Source organism: Lutra lutra, chromosome 2 (assembly GCF_902655055.1).
Source record: "Lutra lutra chromosome 2, mLutLut1.2, whole genome shotgun sequence".
NCBI lineage: Eukaryota > Metazoa > Chordata > Mammalia > Carnivora > Mustelidae > Lutra > Lutra lutra.
In genome coordinates, this window is record NC_062279.1 from 186241607 (window position 1) to 186266153 (window position 24547).

At 36.1% G+C, this 24547-nt stretch overlaps 1 protein-coding gene and 1 pseudogene across 9 annotated transcripts in view; one reads left to right on the plus strand and one right to left on the minus strand.

Moving 5' to 3' along the window:
* CLOCK (clock circadian regulator) overlaps window positions 1-24547 on the minus strand; it is a 137693-nt gene that overhangs the window by 69685 nt on the left and 43461 nt on the right. For 8 of the 9 annotated variants that reach the window (XM_047719335.1, XM_047719340.1, XM_047719342.1 and 5 more), the window contains 3 exons: window positions 11802-11892; window positions 4506-4595; window positions 2046-2105 (listed from right to left, as the gene is read on the minus strand). In XM_047719335.1, coding sequence (XP_047575291.1) covers window positions 2046-2105; window positions 4506-4552 — 107 coding nt within the window. In that variant the 5' untranslated portion in view covers window positions 4553-4595; window positions 11802-11892. Of the gene's footprint in view, window positions 1-2045; window positions 2106-4505; window positions 4596-8074; window positions 8208-11801; window positions 11893-24547 lie in introns of all 9 variants that reach the window. The other variant, XM_047719339.1, reaches the window with a different exon arrangement.
* LOC125094474 (uncharacterized) lies at window positions 21416-21500 on the plus strand (annotated as a pseudogene).

Below are 24547 nucleotides of genomic sequence, written 5' to 3' on the forward strand. Positions count from 1 at the left end.
TGAGAATTAGCATGTATGAAGTATCTGAACACATGAATTGGAATAAAAATAAAAGCCAATATTCATTGCACACTGATGTGCCAGGCACTACTACAAGCACTTAAGAAATCTCATTTACTCCTATAAGGTAGACTTTCTTACCACTTTTCATTTTACAGGTGACAACTCAGGCACAAGGAGAACGTGCCCAGTACCACACAGCTACCATGAAGTAGTAATTCAAATCAGCCATTTTTATTCCAGGGGAAGAAAACATACAGAAATCACATACTGCCAACTCTATCACTGGATGACAACAACTAAAGCAAACTTTACTTCATACTACATGGAGGATGGAATTTCTCAGCCTTTACGATAACTTCACTGAGAACAGGCCACAGATGGTTCATTTTGAGGGTGGCTATAAAACTCCCTTTGTTCTTGCGTCAACACTAAGGTACTTGAACTCATCACTGTTTTAGTCAGAGTTCAGTGTGGTACTCCTTAATTGTGATAGTAGAGTGAGATTCTTTTTCTTTTTCCGATTATCTTTCAGAGCCACAGTATTTCTGGTTCCCTAAAAACACTATCAAACTTTCAGAATCTTCAAAAATAGAATACCCGGGGCGCCTGGGTGGCTTAGCTGGTTAAAGCCTCTGCCTTCGGCTCAGGTCATGATCCCAGGGTCCTGAGATCGAGCCCCACATTGGGCTCTCTGCTCAGCGGGCAGTCTGCTTCCTCCTTTCTCTCTGCCTGCCTGTGATTTCTGTCTGTCAAATAAATAAATAAAATCTTTAAAAAAAAAAAAAAAAGAAAGAAAAGAAAAGAATACCCTTAGCTTACCTTACCCATCAATAAGCTTGGCCTTTAAGAATTTCCAAGTCAATTCCTTATAGTTCTACCTCTTCATTCAAGCAAGACTGAAGAACTTTCCTTCATCAGACTGAGGTTAAGGGATAAGGGGTTGTCCTATATATTTTTAGTTTCAAATCCAGGTCTTTTTTTTATTTCCTTGAAACATTGTATAGTTTTCCTCAAAATCTTCTTCTTAGATGTATTTTAACCATTCATTAAAGTTTGTATTTTTTTATATCCCAGTATTCCTACTCCCCTTTTTTTGGCTAAATACAGACATGTAAGAACTATTACTTATTACATGTTTATCTTTTATATATATGTATAAAACAACATCTACCCTTGTCTAAGCACCCACACAGTTCAACATAGCTGGGGGAAAAAACCCAGAAAGTGTTTACTGCTCACTCTGAGGGACTATAAACTTTGCTATAATGCTACCTGGACTCTCCCCCTCCCGATACTATAACTAACTGCCCACTCTCCTATTTAAGGTAGAAGCCCCTATCAATACCACCATGGCCCTAGATCCCATTCCCCCACCTATTTGAGGATATCTCTCCAACAATTCTCCTCTCCCTTTCCCCATTGTCTACTTTCCCCTCTCTTGGGAGAATGGAGGCACGTGGAGGTCCCAGGGGCCTACTCTGAAAGAACTCTCAATCGCCAAAGCTGAAACAATTTGAGCAACAAAATAAAAAAGCATGGAGTATATAACCTAAAGCATAAAATAAACCAATGAGTCCCTACAGACATAAAAAAATGGGATGGGAGAAAATGTTTTTACAGAAATATTCCAAATGTGTATAGATATCCCTCCCTATGGGAGGTGGAGCTTAATTCCCTCCATTCCTACTCTGAAGGTACGCTACACTTCATAACTTGCTACCAAAGAACAGAGTAAGTCAAGGGGAAATGAGTAACTATAATGGTGAATCTGGCAAACCCTACCTTAGCCGAGTGATGAAAGTTAACATCCTTAGTGATGCCTTATAGATATTATATACTCGTAATATGATGTGATGATATGAGCACTTTTACTGGATAATTTTACTTAAATTATAAAATGCATATTGATATTCTCAGCTTTTGCACCTTGCTAATATACCTAAGTTCTTAACGCAGACAGCTTTTGGAAACCACTGATTTACTATTTACTTACTTTTACATTTACTTATTTATTTACTACTTTACATCTTAAGTTGAACTACCTTTTTGCTTTGTCCTTGTCATCTTCTTCCACCAACCCATCAAAAATACTACCATCTTCTCTAAAAGAAAAAAGAAAGTGAATAGAGAAAATAAGAGCAAACTCATTGAGCAACAGCAATTTCAAAATGACATGTGAATCAAATCAGTTCTATCCTAGGATTTTTGTAGAGTTAAAGGATTGTACAAATTCAAATTGAATTAACTGCTCACCTGTTCTCTAACAAGTATTAGAAAACTAAAGTTAATGCATGTTTAATTACATTTTTTAAAAGTTTATCACAAATGTGAATTTCAAAACTACTTATGTACTATATATACAACATGCTAAACCAGAATTTAATTTAATCAGAGGTTAATACCTTGTTTCAAACTGGTAGTAATCAATGAGAACTATAGAAAGTCAGTGTATTTGCCATTATATAAAAGGATTCATTTGAAATTATTTTTAATTATAATAGCATGGCTTAAAAATTTTTGAGACATTCATGTTATAAAGCCACAAATCACTCATAAACATCACAGTATCTAGCTTTTATATATACTTATATTACTACAATTCAATCATTACTGATTCATGCGACAAATATTTACTAATACTCGTGTGCCAGGCTCTGCTCTGGACATGCTTACAGAACATTAAAACAGTTAAACATGGAAATCCCTCCTCTCCTACAGCTTATTTTCTAGTAGAACAAAATAAATCAAGAAGGAAATATATGATGACAAGCTTTATGTTTTTTAAAAAGGGGTGATTTTTTAGTTACTGTGATGTTACTTTAATCTGAGTGTTTAGGAAAGGACCTGCTGAGATGCAGACATTTAAGCTGAGATCTAAGTGACAAGAAGGGGTTGGTTATGGGAAGATCTAGGGAAACAGCATTCTAACAAATAAAATCAAGAGCACTGGTGGCTAATTCCTTAACCTAAGTAGTGATATTAAATAATTTCATATGACCTTTATATGAATTCGCTATTCACTACTTTAACCACAACTTTCTGAGGCCTACAAAGGCACATATGGTGTCTGTTGGACCCACTGTTGAGAATATCTACAAATTTTATATTATAGAGTTCCATGTCTGGACTTTCAGGGTTCCATGTGTGCACTGCAATTTATGACAACTTTTGTATGTATATGCACATTACTGAGGAGAAAGTCCGTAACTTTCATGATATTCCCAGAGATAACTAACTCATATTAAAAATCACTGCTTCTGTCTGAACATGATGTTGTCTCTAGATGTCATATTGTCTAGAATGAGAATTGGCAATCATCAAGAAGCATAATACCACAATCATATTTAACCACTTAGGAGCACTGAAGGAACATCCTTTCTGAGGAGACAACTACACATAGAGCCCACCTGAAAATATGGCATAGCCCAAATCTATGGCAGTGCTGCAGGCAGGCCTCTCTAAGGAAACTCCTTGCCCCTTAGGTCTTAAGTTCTGGTAGAGTATGTATCTTCACTGTTTATCTCACAGGAAAGGGAGACAGGCTGGCCCCAGACGTCAAAGGTCACTTCTGTATACAACTCTAGCTACAAAACTCTTAAAGAATCCCCTATGGAAGAATCACACAGTACACTATAATAAAAATACAGGAACTTGAGTGTCAGACAGACCAACACAGGTCCTAATCCCAGCTCAGCACGTAACTATGTGACCTTAAACAAGTTATTCAACCTCCCTGACCTATTGTTTCCTCAGCTGTAAAATCTCATGGCATTACTGGGAAGTAAAATGAAATAACATATAAAAAGTACTCGACAACAAAGAGCTGTCAAAGAATAAGAGCTTAAAATATGTTACTGTATTTCATCAAATTAAAAACACCATTAATCTTTATAAAGACTTATCAGTATTTTATATGCCATCACATTGGGAAAAAAAATGCTACCAATTAAACTACGATAAGGCAATTGTAAGATGAATCTTAGTGTCAGAGGTGTTAAAACAAACAAACAAAAGTCTTAAAATCAAAGAAACAAGGTTTATCCTACACGTGAGAGTATGATTTAAAGACTGTAATTTTAACTAATAAAATCCTAATTAAAGTTACCACTTATCAATCACAAATGCTAAAACACTTAAAGGGGTGGAGTTAGCAGCAATAAGGAGAAAAAAATAAGACATAAGGAGATAGAAGATTCCATAAGATGCCAAGGAAACATCTGCCACTGTCACAATTTCTTTCAGAGCAGCTCTGACCAAACACTCAAAATTACAGTTCATGATCTGTTTGGGACACAAACCATATGCTGCTGACTTTGGCTACAGATAGTATCAGTATGTCTTACTATTATTACACGCTGTTTGCTCAATATGGAAATTAAGCGTAATAGGAATTACGTTTAAATACGAAACTCCTTTTATCAGTATGATACAGACCATTACTCTAATAATAAATTTTAAAATAGCTTTATAGGATTCAAAATAAAGAGTCTCTAAAAACATACCTGTCAACAATTGAGCTCATTTTACTACAGCTTACGGTAAACAACATAACATATTACGTTTTCGTCTTGTGGTAGACATTTGTACTTCTCCTTGGGTGGAAGGAAAAATAAACAGTCATTAGTTTTCAAAAAATTTATTTCTACAAACATAGTAATATTGAGGAACACTGTATGTTATCAGAGAGAATTCAAATGTTTTGGTTTGTACCCAAGGCTGAAACATTATTTTCAAGCAAATACCTAGAACTGGGGCAAATGTGAGGCTCCCTTCTAAAAAAAGGAACACAGGGGAAGAAAATTGAGGATTCATTTTCTATTATAAAGCAGTAAAAAAGGCCACTTTTAATATTTAGTATATAGATTAATTAGAGTATGTAACTGTGAATAGGCTATAATTCAAAAAAAGATACATACACCCTTATGTTCATGCATCAGTATTTACAAGAGTCAAGATATGTAAATAACCTAGATGCCCACTGAGACAGATGAATGGATAAAGAAGATGCTGTGTGTATGTGTATGTGTACAGTGGAATATTACTCAGCCATAAAAAGAATGAAATCTTGCCAATCTTGACAACATGGATGAACATAGAGGGTATCAGGCTGGATCAAATAAGTCAAAGACAAATTCCATATGATTTCACCTATATGTGAAATCTAAAACACAGAACAAAACAGAAACAGAGTCATAATACAAAGAATAAACCTGATAGTTCCAGAGGGGAGGGGAGTGGGAGGATGAGTGAGCTAAGTGAAGGGAAGTAAGGTGTACAAACTGCCAGTTACAAAATAAATAAGCCATGGGAATAAAAAGTACAGCATAGGCAATACAGTCAATAATACTGTAGTAACATTGTATGGTAACAGATGGTAACTACACTTATCCATGGTGAGCATGTATAATGTATACAATTGCTCACTGTTTATACCTGAAACTAATACAACATTGTATGTCAACTATTCTTTAATTTAAAAATCGAATCAACAACAAATATTTGTTGAAAACCTATTTCCTATTAAATAGTAGGCTAAGCTTTAGGAATACAAGAAGAAAACACAAAGTCCCTATAGGCAAAAATCTGCAATTGAATAGGGAGACAGACACCTAAAGAATAATAAAAAGGATAATGAAGGTATACAAAGAGGAGTCAGAGGAAATAGTCTTGATGACAATGAATTTGTCAGGTAGTCTAGATTGTTAATAAAAATATGGTGCAGAGACCATCAGCAATGGCATCATCTGAGACCCTGTTAGAAGACAGTCCTACTGAATCAGAATCTACATTTGAACATGGTCCCCATGTGATTTGTATGACCATTTGAGTATGAGAAATAATAGACCAGAGAACAAGAGAAGGTAATATGTGAAAGGCTGGAAAGCCACAGGAATGGCAATTTGCAAAGGCACAGGCCTTTATGAGACAAGGGAGCACCCTATTTGAGAGACTGAAGAGGTTTAGCATTTTCTTCAGGGAAAAATCCAGAGATGTTACAACTTAAAGTTTAATTACTAGAGCATAAAATGAGAATAAGAGTGGATAGAAGGGCAAAGGTAAGACAAGTAGAAAAGAGCCTTATTAGGATGTGCCTGGCTGGCTCAGTCAGTACAGCATGCAGCTCAGTCTCAGGGTAGAGGTTCAAGCCCCACACTAGGTATAAAGATTACTGAAAAATAAAATGAATGAAGAGAAAAGAAATGAAAGGAAAAGGAAAAAAAAAAAGAAGAAAAGGAAGAGAAGAGAAGAGAAAAAAAGAAAAGGGAGGAAAGAGTTTTATTATAAGGAGTCTCATACCTATATTGAAGGAATTAAGATTTACTACTTTAAACAGAATCATAAGCCTAAAATTTGTCATCCTATGTTCTACAGTTTTTATAAAGTGTAAGGCAGGTTTTAGTCAAACAAAATACTCATATCCTATAGCTGCGAATTAAATATTGAACAACCACCTCAATGCTAATAAAAACCTTAACAGTTTTGAGGCATGAGAATTCTACTTTAACAATTATATCTTTTGTTTAAAATTTAAAAAATACTATAAATTAAGGTGGAACTCTAGGTGAGAATAGATGAAAGTTGTCCTACAACATGGGAGTTTGAACTATTCTGTCACTGTTCAAATGTACAGGCACGAAGGAGCGAGGGAATGGTCCTTGCTCAATGACGCTGCAGTGCCCATGTGGTAATGGCTACATAAGTGAGACTGCAAAGGGCTAAGAGCTCTTAAAAGAAAATGAATGGGGAGTCAGAGGTAAAAATAAGAAGAACTAACACTAGATAAATTATTGGTTTTAAGTGTCTGGGTCAACATCAGCAGATAGAGCGTGGAATTACACAATCTGGGAGTTAGAGGAGACTTTAAAGATGATCCAAGCACAACTCTCTAAGAGACAAACCTATCATCACAGTAATGACGGAGGCTGGTTCTATCACTAGAACAAAAAGAACGGTGCAAAGGTAACAGCCAAGTTGGGTGAATTAAAAAAGAACGGTTTCACTTTCAAGTTAAAAGGCCAGATCTGAGCGTTAAGTGGCACCGAGTATATGCTTCTTTAATTATCAAAAGGTAGAAAATATGACAAACTAGGAGAAAAAAAAGACCCCAAGAATTAGGGCCTAGACTATATCAAGGGCCATCATAACTGAACCCAAAATGGTTTAGAAGATACAGGCTGATGCTTTATTAGGCTGTTTTACTAATGTCATTAACAATATGCTTTCCAAACATCTATTGTGCTGCTAACTGAATGACATAGACTATGTTTCTCTACCAGTCTAGTCCAAGATCTTTTTTTTTTCCCTTTCTAGCCAAGTGACAGGATATATTTAAGGGAAAGGTAAGGGGAAAAGTGAAATAGGCCCAACTAAGTACTCTAGGGCCGACTATGACTTCTTTAAATGGTGCCAAATTAATTTTATCAAAACACAAGGGTAATAATGGTGGAACAGCCAAAAGGTCTTTTTTTAGAACCATCCGAGGCCTCACATTTTCAGTACAAAAAAAACTATCCTGAGTCATACTTTCCATTCTATGGATTCTAAGGATTCAGCTTTTAAAAATAAGCAATGTCCCTATAGACAGCATGGAATTTCAACTATATAATCTAATACAGATCAAATTTTATTATTAAAAATCTTTTTTTTCTTTTCTTTTTCTTTTTCTTGGGGCATCTGGATGCCTCTGTCAGTTGATTGTGGTTCAGGTCATGATCATAAAACATGATTATAAAACATTCAAACTTTGCCAAATACAGAAGCAGATATGTTTTTAATTCAACATGCAACATTAAATATAATTAACAGAAAATCTCAGTGCCTGGAAATCCATCTTTGGAAAAGAATCCCTATGCATAAAATAACACATTCTATATTACAAGTAAACTGTGCAGTATCTAATGACATAATACTAGTCCTCTGAATCCCCTCTGCTGTCACCTCTCAAGGCTTTCCATTCCTACATCATGAACTTGTCTCTTGGTAACTGGATTTTTCTGATTATCAACTTAGTATTTAACCTTAAAAAAAAAAAAAAACCACCCTTGACACACCAACCCCCTTCAGGTACTACCTTTCCTTTTTTGCTCCCTCTCGCAAGAAAACTGCGTGGCAGAGCACAATTGTTGTTCCAACATCTTTAATTCCATTCTCTCCCTTCCTTTAAAATGTAGTGTTTATTTTCACCACTGTATACATGTTCAGATCTAAAGTGGCCACAAAGTTTTATAGGAATTATTAAAAAATCAGAAATCCTCTGTCCTATGATCTCCATTTCCCACTTTTCACCACTTTCGCCTCTTAAACTATTTCTTCTGGCAGTTAACGCTCCAATATTCTTTATTTTGTGACTTCTTGATTCCTTCTGTTTTAGGGAGGGTACCTACACAGTCCTAATTATTCAAGTTGTCCCAATGTAATTATTAAAATGTCTCCTTTTGCTCTCAAAAGAGTCTTATTTTTCAGGCATAACCCACTGAATTCCACTAAGAAAAATACGAATTTAGTTTTCTTTGATTCCCCATCCTTACTCCATATATGTGCATATTTGCCCAAATTCCCAGTACCATAACTTTGGCTAGGTGGTTATATTCAGTTAACATTATGATGACTCTATAAAGGCAATTCACAGCTGAGCCATACAGCATAATACAATTGCCTTCCCTTTCTAAATAATTTTCCCTAGAGTTAATCATTGTTTTATTATTGACTTACTTTTCTATAAACTTATCACCAATTTAGCCCCAAACTCTTCCCTGTCTAAATCCTCTTAATATCTTCAAACATATTACACATTCAACCAATGTAATCTCACACCTATTTATCTTGATACCTTCTGACCTACTCCTGTTGGGACTGGACGTTCTCCATAAACAGCAACCAGCGATCATCTTGGGATCATTATTCACAATGTTCCTGGTGATTTCCTGGGTTTCTATGTAAGGTGCATTTTCTGTTTCTTCTATCTTATGGCTTCATCCCTTTCAGTTTACTTCTTTATTTGTGTTGAGTACCTCCTACAATAACTCCCCAAGAAAGGGGGCATGGCAGATAAGTATTTTTAGATATCACAAGTCTGAAACTGTCATTCGTCTGTACTTAATCAACAGTTTAGCTCCATAATGAATACTGGATTGGAAGTAAGTTTTCCCTTAGCATTATGAAGGCTCCAATGCCTTCTAGTTTCCAGAGTATTCTCAAGAAGCCCAAAGCCTTTCTGATTACTGATCTTTACATGTGACCTATTTCTCTTATTCTGGAAGCTCCCTTATGTTTTAAAATTTAACAGTGATATGTCCTATTTTGGACTTATTTCCATAATTTTCGTACTATAGGCTCTTTCTACTTGGAAACTTATGTCCTCTAATTCTGGATATTTGCTGAATCAGTCTCTATTCTTTATTTTACTCTTTTCTCCTTTTTTGGAATTCCCATTATGTCAACACTGGATATGCTGACAGTTGCTCCAATTTTCTTATTTTTTTCTCTCCCATTTAACTTTGCTTTACTCTCAAAATCTCAGTTTTACTTTTCCACTCTTCCACTGAATTTTTCATTTTTAATGTAATTGTTTTTTGGGGGCACCTGGGTGGCTCAGTGGGTTAAGCCTCTGCCTTCAGCTCAGTTCATGATCTCAGGGTTCTGGGATCGAGCCCCACATCGGGCTCTCTGCTCAGCAGTGATCCTGCTTCCTCCTCTCTCTGCCTGCCTCTCTGCCTACTTGTGATCTTTCTCTCTCTCTCTCTGTTAAAAAAAAAAAAAAAAAAGAATATGTCTAATGTAATTGTTTTTCTTTCATGTTTCATGGATTTAGCATCTCCTCTTACCTCTCTGAAACTATTAAACAACAGTTTTGTGTTTCAATTTTTACCTGCCTGCCGGCCCCCAACTTGGTATTTTCTTTTGGCATGGTATTTGGCTCTTACATAAGAGGTTTTCCTAAAATGTTTAGTGATCTCTGGCCACCAGCTCATTTAAGGGTGGGGTCTAAAAGGATCCCTGAAGCTCTGTATGATAGGGCTTGCTGACTATCAACTTTATTGCAGGGATACCAGGTTGGAATATTTCTTTGGGGAAATTCTTTGAGTCTGTATCTTCAGATCTTTTCTCTTAGGCTGGTTACAATTTCCAGAAGGGAATCTTCTAAACTACTGACTGAAAATTATAAAAATCTGGTAGCCTAAGTTTTTTAATCTCTTTACTTTCAATATGGTACTCCCATTCTCAACCATGCTATTTTATCTTTCCTAGAGAATAAATGTTTAGCCTCCTGCTAAGATAGTGATGGGGTAGTTGCCTGGAATTACAAGGTCAAGAAAAGGATCTATAAAATATAATCACCTCTTAGACTGGCAACAAATCAGACTGTGTTTAGTCCCATTTTTACTCCTTTGCAGAAGTAAAGCATGCTCTCAATTCCTGACATTTTAGAGGTTCTACAGTGCCATAAAGTTTCTCATCATTCTCACAGGTGGCTCAGGATTCTAAGATCCATAAGATAGATATCATACTTCCTTTTGCTTTTCAGCTTCCAAAATTTTGTTGTAATTTTTTTTTCTCCCCTTCTCTTTGTTCTTATGAAGTTATGTCTTTTGTTAAAAAAAAAAATTCTTTAGCTTTAATGGAGTTTCAAGAAGAAATAGAACTTAATTGCATTTTTTGCCATCTTCAATGGAAATACCCCATTTTCTCTTCATCAATTTTAATCAGGCTTTCACCTTCACACAATCCCACTGAGATTGCTCACTCTTATTAGAGTTATGAAAGACATTCAGGCTGCCAAATCTAATGGCTGCTTTACTCTACTCTCTATTTTACTTCTTAGTAGCATATGATGTAACTGATCACTTCTGCATTTATTACTTTTCTTTTTTTGCCTTCTGTGACAGAACACGTTCCTAATTTTTCACCCATCTCATTGGCTGTTCCTTCTCCTCTGATTAATACTGGCATGTCCTAAGGCTACATCCTTCCCAATCTATGTACACTTCCTAGATAATTTCATCCAGACATACTCCTCTAAGTATCTCTCTATGCCAATAAATCCCAAATCCATACCCCTAGACCAGATTCTCAACTTCAGAGTCTTATATCCAACTACCTTTGATATTTCTACAAATTTTACAGGTACCTAAAATATTATACAGCAAACAGAACACTTGACTTTCTTACAAAGAAAGCACTTCTTACAAAGCACTTTCTTATGAAGCACTTTTTCTGCAAATTTATAAATCTGTTCCTCTCCCACTTTTCTTCTCCAACCTAAATTCCATATGCTCATCCCCTCATTATACTCTAGTCACATTTTTCCTTTCTGTTCCTCAAGTATTCCATGGTCATTTTTGTTTACTGCCTGTAAATCTCCTCTCTCAGATCTTCACAGGGCTGGCACATTCTTGCCATTCAGATCTTAACTGAAATATTCCTCTTCAATGAGAGCTTTCAAATATTTCATATTTCTATCAATTATGAAAGCAGTCACCAGTCTCTATCACATTATCCATTTTACTCTCTGCACTCAACTACAAATGTTTCATTGGTTTGTCTATTATTTGTCCTCCCTCCCTTTAGAATGCAATCCTAATGAGAGCAGGGACAGCTTCTGTCTTGTCCATCAATGGATTCTCAGTATCTAAAGTAGCATCTAAGTATAGCTGATACAATAAGCATTTGGAATAAATTAATACAACAGGAAAAATTTTAAAATAAAACATTCCTCAAATTAGTATTTCAAAATACATTTATGGATTCATTTATATATTTTGCCAAAAATAAACTCTAAGATACAACCTTTTCATTACCTTTTGTATGTTTTGGATCTTTGAACTGATTCTTCAGAAAACTATAGGTTCAATATATTCTTCTATATGGCTGAGCATCACTCTCAAAATTCTGTTTAAACAACAAAAAAATTTATTAGATGTACTGAACTTATATAGAAGTTTATCATGAAAAGTTTTAAAGTAATTTTTAAACTTAAGTTTAGAACTTAGTCACAAAAGTGTGCATAACAAATGTTAAACTCTACAAATTGTTTCTAAGAGAAAATAACTTAGAGAATAAATGAAAACATTAACTTAATTCTAGTATAGAAGTTAAAACACAAATATAAATATAACTACAAAATACATTAATAAGCTACACAATAAAAAGATGTAATTCGTGATACTGATAATAAAATGTAGAAGGAGAGACTTGTAAAAGAGAGTTCTGAAGCACCATCAGTTTATTACAGATTGTCAAAACTATGAGATGCTTTATGTAAAACCTATGGTTAAGCACAAAGAAAACACCTGTAGAAGATACAGAAAGGGAAATGAGGAAGGAATCAAAGCATGTCACAAAACAACAACAACAACAACAACAAAAAATCACCACCACCACCAAGAAAACAGGAGGAACAAAGAGACAAAAAACTATAAAACAGTCAAAAACAAGTAACAAAATGGACACAGTAAGTCTTCCCTATCAGTAATTATTTTAAATATAAAAGACTAAAGTCAGCAATCAAAAGACAGAGTAGCTAAATGGATCAGAAAAAGTAAGATCCAACCACTTGCTGTCTACAACAGACTCACTCTAGATTTAAAAAGACATACAGAGGATGAAAGTAAAAGTGAAAAGATATTCTATGCAAATATAACTGAAAGAGAGTAGAAGTGGCCATACTTATATCCAAAAAAGTAAAAAACTGATAAGAGGCAAAAAACAGGACAATATATAATGATAAAAGGGTCAATTCATTAGAAAGATGTAAGAATGGTATATACACCCAACATCAGAACATACCCCAGTATCAAAAGGATAAAATATCTAGACAGACCCAATGTTCATAGCAGCCATGGCCACAGTCACCAAACTGTGGAAAGAACCAAGATGTCCTTCAACAGACAAATGGATAAAGATGATGTGGTCCATATATACAATCGAATATTATGCCTCCATCAGAAAGGATGAATACTCAACTTCTGTATCAACATGGATGGGACTGGACGAGACTATGTTGAGTGAAATAAGTCAAGCAGAGAGAGTCAATTATCATATGGTTTCACTTACATGTGGAACCTAAGGAATAACATGGAGGACACTGGGAGATGGAGAGAAGTGAGTTGGGGGAAATCAGAGAGGGAGACAAACCATGAGAGACTGTGGACTCTGAGAAACAAACTGAGGGTTTTGGAGGGGAGGGGAGTGGGGTTGGGTGAACCTGGTGGTAGGTATTAAGGAGGGCATGTATTGCATGGAGCACTGGGTGTGGTGCATAAACAATGAATTTTGGAACACTGAAAAAAATAAAAGGAAAAAAAGAAAACAAATATCTAGACAGAATTTCAACAGGGAAACGGGCAACCTGAATAACATTATAGACCAAATAAACTTGACAGATGTATACAGAACATTCCACCCAACAGTAGCAGAATACACATTCTTCTTCACTGCACATGGAACATTCTCCAGGACATGTCACATATTGGGTCACAAAATAAGTTTTAACAAATTTAAGAAGATTTGGTATGAACCAAGTGTCTTTTCCACCAACAATGGAATGAAACTAGCAATTGATAACAAAAGGAGAACTGGAAAATTCACAAATGTATGAAAACTAAACAATACACATCCTTAAGCAGTGGATAAAAGAAGAAATCGGAATGAAAGTTAAAAAATACTTGGGAAACAAAAACATAACACATCAAAATTTTGGGATGCAGCAAAAGCAGTACTAACAGGGAAGTTTATAGTGGTAAATACTACATTTAAAAAAGTGTAAAAAAAAAAAAAAAAAAGTGCTACCTGGGTGGCACTGTCAGTTAAGTGTCCAACTCTTGGTTTCAGTTCAGGTCATGATCTCAGGGTCATGAAATCAAGCCCTGCATCAGGGCCCATGCTCAGCACAAAGTCTGGTTGAAATTCTCTCTAACCCCTCTGCCCCTTCCCCCAGCCCTGCTCTCTCTCAAAAATAAATAAGTAAATCTCATAAATAAATAAAACAGAATCCAGTAAGGAAGGAAGGAAGGAAAGAAGGAAGGAGAGAAATCTCAAAAATGAACCCTAACTTTATACCTCAAGGAACCAGAAAAAGAACAAACAAGCCCAAAGTTAGCAGAAGGAAGGAAATAATAAAGACTAAAGAAGACTAAACAAAACAGGATAAACAATAGGAAAGAAAATGAAAAAAAAAAAAAAAAGTTTTTAGAAAGATCAACAAAATTGAGAAACCTTTAAGCAGACTAAGAAAAAGAGGAGAAAATTCAAATCAGAAGTGAAAGATGCAGTGCTAAAGCTGACTTTGTATGAAATACAAAGATTCATAAAAGACTACTTACTATGAATAATTAGATACCAATTAGATAAACCAGAAGAAAGAGATAAATTCCTAGGAATGCACAACCTACCAAGACTGAGTCATGAAGAAGGAGAAAATCTGAACACAACTATGTAACTACTAAGGATACCTAATCAGTAATCAAAAACCTCTCAACAAAGAAAAGCCCAGGACCAAAAAATTCAATGGAGAATTCTACCAAACACCTCAAGAAGAATTAATTAACATCAATCTTTCCCAAACTCTTCCAAAATATTAAAGAGGGAACACATCCAAACTGATTGTATGAAGCCAACATCACCTTGACACCAAAGCCAGTCAGTCAGACTCTACAAGTAAAGAAAAGTACAGGTCAATATCCTTAATAGGTGCAAAAATCCTCAACGAATACTAACAAACCAAATCCAAGAGCATATTAAAAGGGTAACATCCACAACCAACTGGGATTTATCCCTGGAATGCAAGCATGTTTCAATCAATATCAGCACAAATCAATATCAATACCAATCAAAATCAATATGATACAGCAAATCAACAAAACAAAGCATAAAAATGACATGATTATGTCAATGCAGAAGAAGCATTTGACATAATTCAACACTCATGATAAAAACACACAATAAACTAGGAATATAAATTTTCTCAAAATAACAAAGGTCATAAATGAAAAATCCACAGCTTACATCAGATCAACAGTGAAAAACTAAAAGCTTTCCCTCTAAGATGAGGAACAAGGCAAGGATGCTTACTCTTACCACTTGTATTCAACATTGTACTGGAAATTCTAGCTAGAGTAACCAGGTAAGAAAAAAAAGGCTTACACGAATCAGAAAGTATGAAGTAAAATTATCCCTGTTCACAAATTACATGACCTTATATGAGGAAGACCCCAAAGATTCCAAAACAAAACAAAAAACCATTAGAACTAACAAATGCCAAAGTTGTAGACACAAAATCAACACATCAAAATCAAATGCACTTTTTATACACGAACAAACAATCTTAATGGGAAATTTTTTAAAAATGTCATTTACAATAGCATCAAAAAGAATAAAATAATTAGTAACAAACCTAACCCAAAAGGCAAAAGACTTGTACACTGAAAACTACAAAAAAACGCTGAAAGAAATAAGACACAAATAAATGGAGGGACATTTACAGTGGACATACAGAGGACGTTTATGGAAGATTTAGTATCATCAAAATTGTCCATATCACCCAATGTCATCTACAGATTCAATGTAATCTCTATCAAAATCCCAAAGGCATTCTTTGTAGAAACTGGAAAAAAAAAATCCTAAAATTCATATGGAACAACAAAGACCTCAACTAGTCAAAAACAATCCTGAGGAAAAGAACAAAGCTGAAGGCCCCACACTTCCTAACCTGTAAAGGTATTACAAAGCTACAGTAATCAAATGGTATGGAAATGGCATAAAGACAAACACATAGACCAGTGGTAAAAACCAGAGAGCCTAGAAATAAACCTTGGTATATATGGTCAAATGATCTTCAACAAGTATGCCAAGACTACATAATCAGAAAGCACAGTGTCTTCAACAAACGACACTGGGAAAACAGTATATCCACATGCAAAAGACTGAAACTGGGTGGACCCTACCTAACGCCATACACAAAAGCCAAATCAATATGGATGAAAGACTTAAATGTGACTTGAAACTATAAAACTCCTAGAGGAAAACAAAAGAGAAAGTTTTAGGACACTGGATTTGGAATGCTATCTTGGATATGACACCCAAAACAAAGGAAACAAAAGCAAAAACTGACAAGTGAGACTCATTCAAGTCAAAAAACTTAGTAATTCCTGCAAGTGAGGTCTACTACCAACAAATTCCCTCAATTTGTTTGAGAAAGTCTTTACTTCTTCTTCATTTTTCAAAAATAATTTCACAGGAGGGGTGCCTGGGTGGCTCAATGGGTTAAAGCCTCTGCCTTCGGCTTGGGTCATGATCGAGCCCCACATCGGGCTCTCTGCTTGGCAGGGAGCCTGCTTCCTCCTCTCTACTTGTGATCTCTATCCGCCGAATAAATAAATAAAATCTTTTTTTAAAAATGATAATTTCACAGAAAAAACAATTCTAGGTTAGTGAGTTTTTCTCTCGATACTTTAAATATTTCGCTCTATTTCCTTCTTACTTGCACAGTTTTTCTGAGGCGAAGTCAAATGTAATTCTTTGTTCTTCTGCAGGTAAGCTGTTTTTTTCTCTGGCATCTTTCAGGATTTTTTTTCTTCCAATATGATTTTCTATAGTTTGAAAATGATACACCTAGGCGTTGTTTTGGGGGGTACTTATCCTTCTTGGTGGTCTCCAAACTTCCTGGATCTGTGATTTGAGGTCTAACATTAACTTGGGGAAATTCTCAGTCATTACAATTTCAAAACTTCCTTCTTTCTCCTGCTATTCCCACTACACGTTACTTTTATAGTTGTCCCACGGTCCCTGGATATTCTGTTCTTTTCAGTCTTGTCCTCTTTTCTTTTCTAAGATTTTATTTATTTATTTAACACAGAGAGAGAGAGTACAAGCAGGGGGAGCAGCAGGGGCAGAGGGAGAAGCAGGCTTCCCACTGAGTAGGGAGCCCGATGTTGGACTCGATCTTAGGACCCAGGGATCAAAACCTGAGCCAAAGGCAGCCACTTAACTGACGGAGCCACCCAGTACCCACTTTTCATTTTTGAAGATTCTACTAAGATATCCTCCAGCTCAGAAGTTCTTTACTCGGGACGCCTGGGTGGCTCAGTTGGTTGGACGACTGCCTTCGGCTCAGGTCATGATCCCGGAGTCCCGGGATCGAGTCCCGAATCGGGCTCCCAGCTCCATGGGGAGTCTGCTTCTCCCTCTGACCTTCTCCTCACTCATGCTCTCTCTCACTGTCTCTCTCTCAAATAAATAAATAAAATCTTTAAAAAAAAAAAAAAAAAAAAAAAAAGAAGTTCTTTACTCATGTCTCCAGTCTAATAAGCCCTCCAAAGGTATTCTTCATTTCTGGTACAGTGTTTAACTCCTTATCTACCTTTTTTCTTAGGATTTCCATCTCTCCACTTACACTGCCCACCTGTTCTTGCACACTGACTATTTTATCTATTAGATCCCCGAGCACATTAATCATAGTTGCTTTAAATTCCTGATCTGGTAACTCCAACACCCTTGTGCCATATCTGGTTCTGATATTCACTCTGTCCCTTCAAATTGCGTTTTTTGTCTTTTGGTATGCCTTATAATGTTTTCTTAATTGCTGGCTATGATGCACTAGGTGAAAGGAACTGCTATAAACAGGCCATCAGTAATGTGGTGGGGGGGCGTTGGGGAGGGAAGCATTCGATAGTCCCTGATTAGGTCTCAGTCTTTTAGTAAGTCTGGACTGTGAACTTCATCCATGTTTGTCAGGTTTTTTTCTCCCTCCTTAAATTAACATGGTTAGAGTAGGCAGGCATTTGATATTTTCCATCCTCCAACAGTTAGACTTCCATTAACTAGTTTCCCCTGAGAGTGGGTCTTGTTAAGAAAAGAGGGAGCTGGTGTATTTCAAAATGTTTTTTTTCCCCACTCCTGCTGGAAGCAAGAGGAGATTTTTCTGATATTCACTATGGGAACCTGTTTGAGCTCTTAAGAGGTAAATCTCACGATACTGCTAAGGCCCCCCTGTGACTAGGTCCCTTTGGAGTTTTTAATTGTCAAAGTTATCCATAGTAAGCCTCCAGCAAATTGTCAATTACAATTACCAGAATTACAGTTCCAGTTCTGTACTGGTTTCTGAGATGGTTTCAGCTCCTGAGTCTCTGTTCTAGGAAGTTATGACCTCCTATATTTGCCTGTCTGACTCTAATCTTGGGGAGATTGCCCTGTAATCAAGTTTTCCGTGTGCCCCCCCCCTTCTTTATGCATCCAATTGTTTTTTTAGACCATTCAGCTTTTTGGGACAAAGTGATGACTTTCTATTTGTTTTCTTTTTTCCATTATAATAATTTTCTTAAACCCTGAAAGTTAGTGTCACTTTAATAATATAATTTTAATGTTTATATCACAAATGTATTTTTACCTAGGAACTTTAAAATAAAAAAAAATTTATGAGAGACTCAATTTTTTTCAATTAGAATTTTTATTACGTAAAGAATTACAGAAAAATAATGGTATCCAAGATTAGATTAAGGCTGTCAATTACTCATTTTAAGTCAGTAAGTATTTAAGGATCAACAGAAGTTCAAACTCTATGTTAGAGATTATAGGTACTTTATAAGTTGAAGTAACTAATTAACAACAAGGAACTTCTTGGGCCTTTTCCTGTAATAGACCATGGTACAAATTAATGACATGATCTAATGCTTTATAACACCAACTGTACAGAGGCTGCCACAGTATTTACTATTTAATAATTTTTCTGTGAATTAGTTCTCAATAGTTCAAATGCTTGCTTTAAAAACACTGATGAACATACAGGAATTATTTTCACTGAAATCTCTGCATCAGCTAATATAAAAAAGGTCATGATCCAATAGTGACTGATAATCATCTTTACATAATATTTATTAAAGAGTCAACTATTCACATGGCTGGTTCATATTTGGTTTCTCCCACTGTCTCCCTACTTTGTGTGTGTGTGTGCGTGCATACTTTAGTTTTCATTTTCGCTTTCAAGAAGAAAAATTAGGGTGAATTTTACTCAAATCTTTTGGTGCTGAAAACTTCAGGAACCTGTCAATTTCAGTTATCAATGTTCTTTCATGGACAAGGAAAATTAGGAATTACTGTGTTCTCACTATTTTTCATTGTAAAAGTGGAGTATCACTGTAACATTCTCATTGACAATAGTCTTCTAAATCATGAGTTCCTTCAAAATAGGAGTAATAATTTATTCATCTATTACGAGGAACCTGTTGGAGTATTTGACAAATACTAATACTCAACTGGCACTGGTGAGTAACTCAATTAACTGAGACCAATTCAACCTTCCCACAAAATTAGTACAAAACTTTACACTCAAGTTTGCTTCTGACCCACTCAATGCCCATTCTAAATTTTTTAATATTTTATTTATTTGACAGAGAATGAGAGAGAGAGAGCATGAGAGAAGGGAGAGTCAGCGGGAGAAGCAGACTCCCCACTGAGCAGGGAGCCCGATGCCAAGAGTGGATCCCACGACTGCAGGATTATGACCTGAACCAAAGGCAGTGGCCCAACCAACTGAGCCACCCAGGTACCCCATTCTAAATTTTTTAAGATAAAGAATAGTATATGAAATATAACAGCAACAAAAGGATATTTTTTATAGGAAAAGACTGATATATTTTTGAGAAAAGAGGATTTTTTTTATAATGAAACATTACCCAGGAAAACTGAAGGAATTAAAACTAAATGGTCTGACTCAAAAGCACCAAAGCAAAAGGACTGAGTTCCTAAAATGTGCATGCAACAAAATTCAGAAGCCAGATCCCTATGTCCTAGTTGGTTTTAAGTACTCTGGGATAGTGCTCCCCAGTCAGAATTAAAGTAGCTAATAAAGAGCATGCTGGGGACGCCTGGGTAGTTCAGTGGGTTAAAGCCTCTGCCTTCGGCTCAGGTCATGATCTCAGGGTCCTGGGATCGAGTCCTGCATCGGGCTCTTTGCTTGGCAGAGCGCCTGCTTTCCCCTCTCTCTCTGCCTGCCTCTCTGCCTGCTTGTGATCTCTGTCTGTCAAATAAATAAATAAAATCTTTAAAAAAAAAAAAAAGAGCATGCTGGAGGAGTCAGTATAAAACTTAAGACCTTCGGAATTTAGAAAGGCATGATGGAAATCTCTGGAAAATAACTGAACCAAACTAAGCTTCTAAACTCTTAGCTAAAAGGGTTCTTGTGAAAAATAGAAGATATAATGCTCAGGGATACCTATTTTTGTTAACAAAATAAACACAAATGGTAACTCCCCCTTGGGAAAAAAAAAAAAACAAAACAAAACAGAAGGCTTAAACATTTGCAGCATGACAAAGGGTTAATATCTTTACCACATAAGGATATTTAGAAGTTACTCAGAAAAATGTTAAAATCCATCCCCCACACCCCTGGCCCTAGGCTTTCAGTGGATTCACCAAAGCAGCTTTACCCAATCTGGGCCCCAGAATCATCTCAGAAGCCCAGTGAAGAGAATCCCCAGGAAGGCTCAGCTGCCTCTCAAACTATCTCCAAAGTATTAACAAAGAACCGTAGTAAATTGACTCAACCCTAGGATCCAACTCCTTTCCCCTCTGAGAATATCCACCCCAATGGGAGGACAGAAATAAGAAACCACAGGGGCTCACTGACCGTATCCGCAGCAGCAGGAGGAGGGGTAGAGAAGGACCCTGTTAATAGCTCAGAAAGAAAGGATGGAAGGATGATGTGACCGATCAAATACCAGCAGTGCACACTTCAAAAAGATCTAAGCAGAAGGAAACTGAGGCTGAATCAGAAGAGTGGAAAGATTTAGATATAGCCGTCATTATTGCCTGTATCATAAAGATCTTCCTGAGGATACCAGCATGGAAAATAATGATGACACAGAGCCAATGTAAACATAAACTTTATTCTTGTACTGTTCCTTCTTGCTAGCAATTTTAGAATCATTATGTAGCAACTTGGGAAAGCTGCTCTACGTTATGGCAAACTGTATAATATTTTGATAATCTATGGTATAAACTGTCTTTTTTTTTAATCTTTTCTACCTTAATACCAGTAATTTGTGAGGAATCCTATAGTTTACATTTGAATGACCTCAATATACTTGCACATTTTGATTTGACCTAAGGAAGCACTAATAGGTTTCAAATGTGGCCACTGTGTTTGAGAAGCCTGAAGTTATTAAGATAAAACCTAACATCAAAAATTGGAAGCTAAGAAAAAAAAAAAAAATTGGAAGCTAAGTAACCTGTGCAAAAGAAATACACAGAAAACTTTGGGTGGTTTGGTTAGAGCGTAATTGGCAGGGTGCATAGGCCAAATTTTCTGGTTTTCAAAAACTGAACTGTAATAAATTTTTTGGTGTGCTAATTCAATTTTCAGTAGCAACTGTGTAGAGGTTATTATTAAAACTGAGACTTATTTGAAAAAAGTAAAACAAGTTTTGCACAGTGGCAGTATCGTAGCCAATGAGGTTTATCTGAGGCACGATTATTGCTAATTTAAAAAGTAAAACAAAATAAAATAAAATCCAACTCTCCAAAATAAGCAAAAAAGTGTAACTAAATGAGGCACAAAGAAAATACATGGCTAATAAATGTAAAATTATTCCTGGCTAGAAATCAAAGAAACTTAAAATAAAAACTTGTTATAAATATCAGTGACTCGGGGCGCCTGGGTGGCTCAGTGGGTTGGGCCACTGCCTTCGGCTCAGGTCATGATCCCAGGTCCTGGGTTCGAGCCCCGCATCGGGCTTTCTGCTCAGCAGGGAGCCTGCTTCCTCCTCTCTCTCTGCCTGCCTCTCTGCTTACTTGTGATTTCTCTCTGTCAAATAAATAAATAAAATCTTAAAAAAAAATATATCAGTGACTCCTTAAAAATTATACTTCACATATTTATCATTCAGCAAATATTTACTGAGCACCAATACAAGTGTCCAACACTATGTTATGGTAGTTTTAAAATGGCAAGAGAGACATAGTAACTGCATTTGAGGCACTTCCCAGAGGCATGCACAAAATGCTCTGTGAATACATACGAGGGACACAAAGGCTGAGGAAGCCTGCTGGAAGAAGTAATCCCTAAGTTGGGATCTGAAGGATGAATAAAATTCACCAGGCCCAGAGACAGAGAACTGTGATGCCAAAAGAACAGTAAATGCAAGGGTCTGGAGACATAAGTAATAATTATAATTTTAGGGTACTCTAAGTAGTTCAGTATGATTAGAGCAAAAACTTAGGGACAGGGTGGGGTAAAAACAGGGGTAAGAGATAAGAATGATGAGGTATGTATGTAATGAAAGGTCACATGAAGTTAAAAAAAAAAATCACCTGCCCCTCAATGGCAACATGAAAACACTGAAGTAACTTTAAGCAGGGAAGTGAAATTAATAGATTTGTTCTTTTAAAGTATCATTCTGGCTACACTATAGAGAATGAAATGAAAAAGGCAAGACTAGAGTTAGGGAGACTAAGAGAAGTAGGTTATTATAATAGTTTAGGCAAAATAATGAGGCAGGGGTCATATAAATAAAAGAATTTCTTTTTTTTTTTTTTAAGATTTTATTTATTTATTTGACAGAGAACACAAGTAGGCAGAGAGGCAGGCAGAGAGAGAGAGAGAGAGAAGCAGGCTCTGCACTGAGCAGAGAGCCCGATGCGAGGCTCGATCCCAGGACCCTGGGATCATGACCTGAGCTGAAGGCAGAGGCTTTAACCCACTGAGCCACCCAGGCGCCCCGAAAAGAATTTCAATAAATGGGGCACCTGAATGGCTCAGTCGGTTAGCGTCTGACTTCAACTTGGGTCATGATTTCAGTGTCCTAAGACTGAGCCCTTCATCAGGCTCCTCACTCATTGGGGAGTCTACTTGTCTCTCTCCCTCTGCCCCAGCCCCCACTTGCACACACTCACTCTCGCTGTCTCAAATAAATAGTTAAATCTTTAAAACAAAACAAAGAATTTTAATAAATTTACTAAGATGACTACACAGAACCTGGTGATTAATAATCAGAAGTGCAGTTCAGGAAGCAGCTGAGAAAATCATCCAAATTTTGGCTTGGACATATCTATGGGTTGGATAGGAAACATAGGAAGAATAAGCTGGAGGAAAACGAGAACTAATGACACTGAAAGCAGTGGCTACTATTTATTGAACACTTACTGTGTGCCCAGCATTCCTCAGTCTTCTCTCATTTAATACTCTCAATAATCATATGAGGTAAACTCTATTATTAGCTCCATTATACTGATGAGGAAGCTAAAAATCAAAGACTATAGGTAAACTAAACAATAAAGCTAAGGTATGAACGTAGATAGTTCAGCTTGAACTATGCTCTTAATCACTATGTTACAGATACCTCACATATATTTCAGATGGATGGATTCAGTTTTATACATGTTGTGTTTGAGATATCTAAGGGATATGCAAGAGGAAAAACATCCAGTGGACGGTCAGAAGTGAGCTTGGCATTCAAGATAGAACTGGATGAAGATGTAAATCGGGAACCATCAAAATAAATATGTAAATTAAAGACATTGATGGGATATTCTAAGAAAAACATATAAGAAAGGCTAAGGCTGACACTTGATAAAAAATTCATATTTCAGAAACCAGAAGATTAATAAAATGGGAAGGAGGCGGAGCAAGGAACTTAAAGAAATGAGCTCTGCCTATACTTTGAAAACTATAAAACATTAATGAAAAAAACTGAAGATGACACAAACAGCATGATATTCCATGATCATGGATTGGAAGAATTAACATTGTTAAAAATATCCATACTACCCCTAAATTGAATCCACAGATTCAGTTTAATACCCATCAAAATATCAGTGGTATTTTTCACAGAATTAGAACAAATGATACCAACATTTGTATGGAACCACAAAAGACTCCAAATAGCCAGAGCAATCTTGAGAAAAGAACAAAGCTGGAGATATCATGATCAGAGATTTCAAGATATACAATAAAGCTATAGTTATCCAAACAATATGATACCAGCACAAAGATGGACTAAGAATGGAGAACACAGAAAAAAAAACCAAAAAACCCATGCATATATGGTTAATTAATCTACAACAAAGGAGGAGAGAATATAGACAGTGTCTTCAACAGATGGTACTGGGAAATGGAGTATTACTCAGCCATAAGAAAGATGTTGCTGTCTTTGACAATATGGATGGACCAAGAGAGCATTAACCTAAGTGAAATAAGCAAACACCATATGATTTCACTTACATATACGGAAGCTTAAAAAACAAATGAACAAATAAAAAAAACCAGAAACAGACCGATAAAAACAAAGAACAAACTGGTAGTTGCCAGAGGTAGAGGTGCCCATCAAAGGATGGGCAAAATAGGGAAAGGGGAGTAGGAGATACAGGCTTCCAGTTACAAAATGAATTTAAGTCATGGGTATAAAAGGCACAGCACAGAGAATATAGTCAATGGTGTTGTTACAGTGCTATATGGTGACAAATCGTAGTTACTCTTTTGGTGAGCACAGCATAATGTATAGAACTGTCCATCACGATGCTGTACACCTGAAATTCATGTAACCCAGTGTGTAAA